Source organism: Rhinatrema bivittatum, chromosome 13 (genome assembly GCF_901001135.1).
Source record: "Rhinatrema bivittatum chromosome 13, aRhiBiv1.1, whole genome shotgun sequence".
NCBI classification, from domain to species: Eukaryota; Metazoa; Chordata; class Amphibia; order Gymnophiona; family Rhinatrematidae; genus Rhinatrema; species Rhinatrema bivittatum.
In genome coordinates this window covers 61,069,697-61,078,215 of record NC_042627.1, presented here as the reverse complement: position 1 = coordinate 61,078,215, position 8,519 = coordinate 61,069,697, and the positions used below count along the sequence as shown (strand labels likewise).

At 41.7% G+C, this 8,519-nt stretch overlaps 1 protein-coding gene across 2 annotated transcripts in view; it reads right to left on the bottom strand.

Moving 5' to 3' along the window:
* Positions 1-340: 340 nt before the first annotated feature.
* The window catches only part of WHAMM (WASP homolog associated with actin, golgi membranes and microtubules), a 51,055-nt gene continuing 42,876 nt past the window's right edge, over positions 341-8,519 (bottom strand). For both annotated transcript variants that reach the window (XM_029574703.1, XM_029574702.1), the window contains 2 exons: positions 5,917-6,379; positions 341-720 (listed from right to left, as the gene is read on the bottom strand). In XM_029574703.1, coding sequence (XP_029430563.1) covers positions 425-720; positions 5,917-6,379 — 759 coding nt within the window. In that variant the 3' untranslated portion in view covers positions 341-424. The remainder of the gene's footprint in view (positions 721-5,916; positions 6,380-8,519) is intronic.

Sequence of the window (8,519 nt, the reverse complement as noted above, 5' to 3'; positions counted from 1 at the left end):
TAGCAAACAGGGATCTGACTGTGAAAGGAGAAATATAAATCAGACATTAAATATAAATTAATACATTCAACATTAACTTCTTTTGGATATCTAAAACTTATCCCTATCTAAATGGAGGATTTTCAACAGCAGGACTGTGTGTAGTGACTCCTGAAATGTCACTCCGTTGTGTGTTTAAATTAGACGGCAATCCTTTAACAATTCAGCCTTCAATGGCTTAAGTACATTATATACTATTCTGTAGTCAGAGTGACTATTTTTAAAGCTCTGCTAAAAAATAAAATCTCCTTGCTCAATTGAAACAATCCCTAAAAGATGTAGATAAAATATATCCTCATAATTTTTTTTTTTATAGCACACACTCATGAAAGATATTCCATTGCAAGAACCTCACAAAAGTCTTATAAATCACGGCTCTTCAGCACTAGCTCTCCCACTCTCCGCTTTTATAATCCTGTTTTTCCTCATCATCTGAGTCTGCTGAAACTTTCTTAATCCTCTGAATGGCTGCCTTAATACTTCTCTCAAACTCGTTGTCCGATTCTTTAGCAACGTCGTCCTTGGGCTCCTGTTGAACCTTCCTCAGTTTTACGCCTTGCCTTATGGCTAGCAGGATGCTCTCTCTGACGCCAGACTCTGTTACAGACGCCGGACGCTGTTCAACTTTACGGAGAAGAACTTCACCACGCTTCAAGGAAGCCAAGACCTCATCCATAGATCCTGTAAACAGGTCAAAAGAAGTTTTTACTGCTCTAGGATGGATGGAAGAAACACAACAGCATTCTTTCTGTGAAAATACGGCTGCTAGCATTTCAGTTTATGCTTTATTTAATGAATTATATATTAAAACTGACGGCATAAAAGATTAATAGTAAAGCTGGGTTTCATTTAGTGAGCGTGCGACTCAGCTGGTAAATGGCAGAAAGTGGTAGGTACAAGATGTATCAAATCTGCTCAATTCCTGGCTCTAACAAAGTGTCTGCGACTCTTTCTTAGTTTCCTCGCTTTTCTGTAGTAATGTTTTATTCATGTTTTTACACTTTTTGGCATAGAAGCATCTCTTTTTATGACCACCTCTTCATACTGAAAAATCTTTAACTTAGCAGCATGTTGCCTGCATTGGATTCTGAAAGCACACGCTAAATGAAGCAGCTGAAACCTCGCTCACGGCAATTATGGAAAAATGGAAAAGTAGACCCTGCCTAGATCAGGATGCCAAGCAAGGAGGAGACTGCTCGGGGAGACAACCAACTCTAAAAAGCTACAGCTTTGTGTGGCCAAGCTAGTCAACTTGTTCATTCAACAAAATCAGACCTCGATGGTGGGGTGGCAAGAAAACCCATCTTGAATCCCATTTTAAGTATGCAAAGGGTCACTTCGGGGATATTAGCGATGTGGCAAAACACTTTGTGGACTGCTGAAACTAAAATAGCATTTTTTGGCTTGAATGCGAAGTGATAGGTTTGGCACAACCCAAGAGAGCGCATCACCCAGAGAACACCATCCCTACCGTGAAGCATGGTGGTGGCAGCATCCTGTTACGAGGATGGTTTTCATTTGCAGGTACTGGGGCTCTTGGCAGGACAGAAGGGACAATGAATGGAGGACAGTACAAAAAAAAAAAAAAAAGCAGCTGAAAAAGCTGAGCTGGAAGTTCATCTTTCAGCATGACGACTCGAAGCACACAGTCAAAGCTATACTAAGGCAGCTCAAGAAACAACGTTAAATGTCTTGGAGTGGCCCAGTCAGAACCCTGAGCTCAACCCAACCAAAACTCTGTGGCCTGATTCAAAGATTGCTGTACAGCAACATCCTCCAAGGAACCTGACAGAGCTTGACCAGGTTTGTACAGAAGAATGGTCCTGTACTGACAAATCGAGATGTGCAAAGTTGGTGGAGACTGTAATTACTGCCAGAGTTGCTCACATCACAGATTAACTATAGCAGGTGCAGACTTAACCAATTATTGGGATTTCAATTTTGGTTTTTGGATGCGTATATGCTTCGTCCAAGAATAAAAAGCATCTTTGGCCCTGAAAGCTATGGAGAATGGTGTGTTGATGAATGGAAAAAGTCCTAGTTTAAATGCATACAAGTTTGATGCACTGACAACAAAATGTGAAAATGTTCAAGGAGGTGTAGACTTGCTATAGCCACTGTATAACAGTTTCTGACAGCACACACAGTTATAAAGCAGAAAAGTGACAAAATGCACAATGAACTGCAATTCTAACTACTCATAATTCTGGCACGTGTAAAAAATGCAAACTTATTGCCACTCTTGCTCAGCTTGGCAGCTGAGAGGAAAGGCTCACGGTTTCTTCAAATGCAATGAATGTGTGAAAGGACAAATCGTTTAGCTGTAGACATCCTGTAAGAATCCATTCCTCCCTTCTCAGCCTCTCCCATAAACTGCTACTATAAAAAGTGTCAGCGTGACCACAGAAGGAACCTGTACAGCCAATTCAAGTTTTGAGCACATTCAGCTTCTTGTTGAAGCATTCACATGAACCAAATGTTGAACACAGCAACAAATTCACAAAAATCTCCAGCATGGCTTTGAATGCTCTTGGAGAGTAGAACAGATATGTGACTTCAGTACAAATGACAATCAAGACAACCACCTCTTCTCTCTGAAGCAAAAGTCATTTTACCGTGAGTCAGAAGAATTCCTCAGACACGTCCTAAACTCCTATCTGCCATCAACTCATTTTATTTCCCTGGGCCTTGATGTACTCAACAGTAACTGGGCACCTCCAAACTGCTGCTGCTGCTTCAAGGCTTTACTTTCTAGAAACTCTCAGATAGATGTTTCTGGGTCATTGTTGCTACCTTCTTTAGATAAAAAGGTACTAAATCAATCCGTTATTCATTTTTATAATTACTGGGGAAAAAAACAAGTTGAGTTCTTTCCGGTGTACGCAGTTAGAAACGTGCTCAGACTTTGAGAAAAGGTGCATTCATGAGGCAAAGAAGTCTCGTCTGAAGGAATGCTGCCCTACCATCAGGCACGAGCGTGGACAGCTTTCCTGCTCTCTCTTGCTTCCCAAGAAGCAAACCCTTGGAATACGAGGAGGAGATCACGATAGGAAAATTAGTTCTTACCTGCTAATTTTTGTTCCTGTAGTACCACGGCTCAGTCCAGACTGTGGGTTGAGCCTCCTTTCCAGCAGGTGGCGACAGACTAAAACTGAAAGGATATACTTTAGGAGGATAGATCCTATCCTGTAACCCTTCAGTATAACCATTGTCAAAGCAGAAAATAACAAAACCAGAATAGGATCAAGCAAGTAACCATAAAGCTCAATGGAGCAACTGTAGAACAATGTAAGAAACATGGTGTAACTATACGCTCTTGCATATACTTGGTATTCAGTTTTAGTCTGTCTCCACCTGCTGGAAAGGAGGCTCAACCCACAGTCTGGACTGATCCGGGTACGTACAGGGAAATGGACATTACAGGGAGATGTAGACAAGAGCAACATGAGAGAAAGTTCTTTGCTGAAAGGGTGGTGGATTTTGTTTATTTCAAAGCATTTGATATTCTGCCTTTTCCGAAAATTAGGCACAAGGCGGCTATAAAGGGCATGGAATGGACTCCCAGTGGAAATCGTGGAGACAAAACAATGGTACTAGAATTCAAAAAAGCCTGAGACGCACAGAAGATGCCTAATGGTGAAGAGATGAGGGGAAAGTCAGATCAGCTGGCATTTGTACTGTTGCACTAGGAGGGAAATTAGGCCGACTAGATGGGCCTAATGCTCCTTATCTGCTGTCATTCTGTAACAGTAGGAGGAACAACTTTGGGAGGTAGAGATTGTGCAAACACACCCTTCATGCCCTCAAAAGCGGAGGCAAGCATGAGTAGAAGGGCAGAGTTCCTGCATTTGCGCACACACTTGATTTTTGAAGCTACGTGCATAGATTTATGCATACATATTTAGCTACCACGCAGGCATGAATGTGTGCTGAAGTGCCGTTCTGGGTTCTAAATCCAGCTGCTAATTTTCAAAGCAGCTCTACTTGGGTGAGTCTGCTTTGAAAATTTGGGCTGAAGTCTGCATGTACTTCACTACTAGCGAGGATAATTTAAGAACAGCCTGCATATAGAATGTGTTTAGCCATTTCCCCAAAATACAACTTGTAAAAAATTCATTGCCAGGCCAAAAAAAAAGGAGAAAAATGAATGCACAAACTGTCACATTTCTAACATTTGAAAGGGTCTAATCTAAACATTTTTCTTAAAAACACAAAATGGGAGAAAATCTTAAAGCGCATAGGCCCTTTACTGTGTAAGCAGGAAATAAATGCACGCATCCCATTTTCTGACCCTGCTACCCATCCAGAGGTTGAGTAACAGGCATGGCTACCTTTTTCTAATGTACACCACCTGTAATGTGCACTGTAGAGAGAAGAAATAAGATGAACCTGAGGCTAAGCTTCCACCCCTCCCCACTAGACATAAAATGGGAGAAAAGCTTTAGTGAAGGGCACTGAAAAAGAAATATCACAGGCAACCCTTAAGATACTGCATATGATCTTCAAGATAATCAAATGCCATGGAGTAGCTGCCTAGTGGTTAGGGAAGCAGACTGAAAATCAGGGTTTAGATTACACTAAGACGCCTTGGGCAAATCACTTCACACTCCATGGCTTCATTGTAAAGAAGATTACCTGTTGCACCTGAATGTAACTCGCCTTGAACTACCAATGAAAAGGTGAGAACTACATCTAAAATACATAAAGTGAGCTAGAGATACTGCAGGTCATGGAGGCAATGGTAAGATACCAGCACGTTCCACAGCTCCCAATAAACCTAATGTGATTGATGCTGGCCTGTTGGTGGTCATCGGGTACTGTCCAGCAAGAGAACAAGGGTCCCAAGAATGTCAGACGCCCAGGCACCGGCCTCACTAGCTTTGGCAGCTCTTTGGATTGGTGCAGAGCTTGGTGATGGGACATGGAGATGAATTAAGGATGGGATATTATAGGGTCTTCTACCCAGGATGATAGAAAACCAAGGAAGCAACAACTGATTTGGTTGTGGAGCAATCTCTCACAGATAGCAGCTGAAATTTATCTTTGCAGTGTGGATAGGTACAACTAGGTAGTCTGGAGGGGGCAATTGGTCTTTTTCTGACATCTACTATGTTATTATGGGCTAATACAGGCCCATAGCTAGAATGTATATCCCACATGGAGAAAATTTATACCATCAGATTAAAAAGAATTCATCCACATGGACTGTCCAGTTCAACTTTTGTCAGTATGTAAATCCTCTTAACAAAAATGATCTTTTAAACTGAGCTTTTAAACGGAGATCTATGTCTGATGATTGCTATGCCTTTTAACCTGACATCTTCAACCTGAATAGCTATTGAAAATGTCCAAGTACTGTACTTTATTAGGAAGGGTTTAATATACTTTATGGTTACTCTCCTGGGATTGCTATGGTGCTATTAGTTTTTTTTTTATTTATAAAATTTATCTACTGCTCATTAGTCAAACTCACCTCCATAATAAACACACAAAGTCACAGACAAAAAAATATCCTATCAGCAGAGCTACCCCCTCTGATCACTCTCCCAGAAATTTCACAGGTTTACCTTCTCCCAGCAAAACTGACCCAGCATCTGCTTACCCAATGCAAATAATCAGCCCTAACAGACGTGGAAATAAATGAACTTTGCCCTGATTTGCATTAAGTTTGGGTATTAGAGTTTGCATGGCTTGTGGGGGATCAGGCATGCTGCATACAAACATGTAGCCTAAGGAAGCCGAGTACAATCACTGCCATCACTACTTAGGCAGTAACCTGTCTTCAGCATCTGAATACAGCAGATTAAGGGCACCTTTGGAGAAGTAAGAGAATGCACTATAGGAAAGATGATGCCCGAATTAGATGGTTTTCTTTACCTGCATGATGGCTTAAAGTGGGCTTAGACGAATCTTCAAGTTTTCTTGTAGCAGTGCTTGCAGCAGATCCTTCACAGATCAGGGGTAAAGGTCTGGTATCTGTTTCCAGTAATGGTCTTAACTGCAGAGGTTGCGATATCGCTATTGGTGGAGGAGGTGGTGGTGGTGGTGGAGGAGGAGGAGGAGGTGGTAGCTGATGCGGGGCTGGCTGTAGCAGCGTTTCATTGTGGTTGTGTTGCTTCGGGTCAACCGATGAAACAAATAACTGTACAGGGAAGTCTGTCTGGAACTTTGGGCAATCTGTATTTTTTAAACCTTCACTGTGCGGTACTAGAGCACCTCCTGCCTGCAGGGCAATTGAAAGCGGCTGGGCAGACAAATTCTGGTGGGAAACACCTTGGGCTTGTCTTCTGTTAAGAGTTTGATTGCGAGATGTTTTCAACACAAAATTGGTTGGACATTTCTGAAAAATAAAAAGTAAAAATAAACCAATGTAGCTGGAGTCATACACCTTCTTACTGCTATTAAGCAAATTAAACATAGCAAAGGAAGTTCATAACTTAAGTAGTGATGAGAGAAATAACAATCTGGTAAAAAAATTCATTAGAATGTAAGAGAAAAAGTCTGATACTTTAAAATTTTCACAACATAAAAATGCAAAGAAATTTAAAAGGAGTACTCTAGCTTACCCAACCTCAAAGAGCCTACAGTGAGAAGCTTCTCCTGGACGAATAAGCACCTTTTATCTGGAATGATTACAACCAAGCTTACTCCAGATAATGGGAGATTTCCCATAAAAATTTCAGATAATGGGAATTTTTCTGGACAATGGATTTTCTGGATACTAGAACGCAGGCCAAAGCCCATGAATTTTTTCAGATAATGGGAACTTCAATTAGAAAGTGCTTTACTAAAACTTAAGAACAAGGATTTGAACAAAGTTTTATTCTCCTCAAAAACTGGGGCTCTATTTTGCTACTCTCCCACCCTACGGCACTGCCTGTCAATGAGAAATTACTACTTACCTGATAATTTCCTTTTCTTTAGGACACTCAGATGAATCCAGAACAAGTGGGTTATGCACCTCTACCAGCAGATGGAGACAGAGCAAACGGACATCAGAGTATTTATATCCTTGCAGTGACATCAGCCTGCCAGTATTTTCTTCAAAAGCAACTGTGGATAGACTAGCAAAAAACTTGATTAAAGACAGATAACCATTGCAATACTCACCCAACAGGCAACACTGCACTCAGACAAAAATGTAACACTAATTTAGGGACTGGAGTTACACCAATAATCCTTGTAACATGTAGGCACACAGGAGGATCATTATGTAATCAATAAGCAGCCAAGAGTGGGAAGCTGGATTCATCTGCATGTCCTAAAGAAAAGGAAATTATCAGGTAAGTAGTAATTTCTCGTTTCTTAGCGTCCAGTCAGATGAATCCAGAACAAGTGGGATGTACCCCAAGCTACTCCCAAATAGGGTGGGAGGCTGCCTGCGATCCAGTCAAGACCACATGTGCAAGGCCACGTCCTCCCGGGCCTGCACATCCAGATGATAATACCTGGAAAAGATGTGCAAGGACCACGTCGCAGCTTGGCAAATGTTGACTGGAGATAATCTCATTTCTGTCCATTAAACTACCTGAGCCCTACTGGCATGAACCCTAACCTAAGTAACGGCTTCCCAGCATCTACGTATGCAGCCAAGACTACCTCCTTAATCCAACGAGCTATTGTAGCCAGTGAGGCTGGCTCTCCCTGTCTAGTACCCCTGTGAAGGACAAACAGGCGATCCGACTTCCGCAAAGACTCAGTAACTTCCAGATACCCAACAATATGCCACTTGACATCCAAGGGTCGCAACAGATGACATTCCTGTACATCTCTCTCTCTATCCAGAGATAGCAGGGAGATGGCTGATTCGAGTGAAACTCAATGACCACCTTCGGTAAAGAGGAACAGTACGCAGCTGTACCGCCCCTGGAGTCACCTGGAGAAATGGCTCCCGGCAAGACAAGGCCTGCAATTCGGAAACCCTACGCGCAGAGCAAATTGCCACAGGGAACACCGCTTTCAAGGTCAGCAACCACAAGGACAGAGTACATAGCGGACTAAACGTAGGGTCTGCCAAAAAAATTCAAAACCAAATTAAGACTCCATAGGGGCACTAGAAACTGCAAAAAAGATCCAAGATGTTTTACTCCTTTTAGAAAATGGCCACATCAGAATGAGCCAATAAGGATCCACCATTTACCTGACCCCTGAAACAGGCAAGAGCTGCTACTTTTGTACCTTAAAGGACTTGAGTGCCAAGCCTTTATTCAAGCCATCCAGCAAAATTGTAATCATTTTAGCTGTTTAATAAGTTTTTGTTTTATGTGTTACACTTTTTAATCTTAGTGTTATTTACTTTGATATTTAAATATGTGAATGCCAATTAGTTCTAAACATATTTTTGTACACCATTGTGATGTGATAACGAATGATGGTATAGAAAAAGCTTTAAATTAAAATTCCAAAATGAGCAGAATCCTGACCAAGGAAAGGAAGAGTACCTTGATCCTCACACCAGGCCTCAAACACTCTCCAAGGAA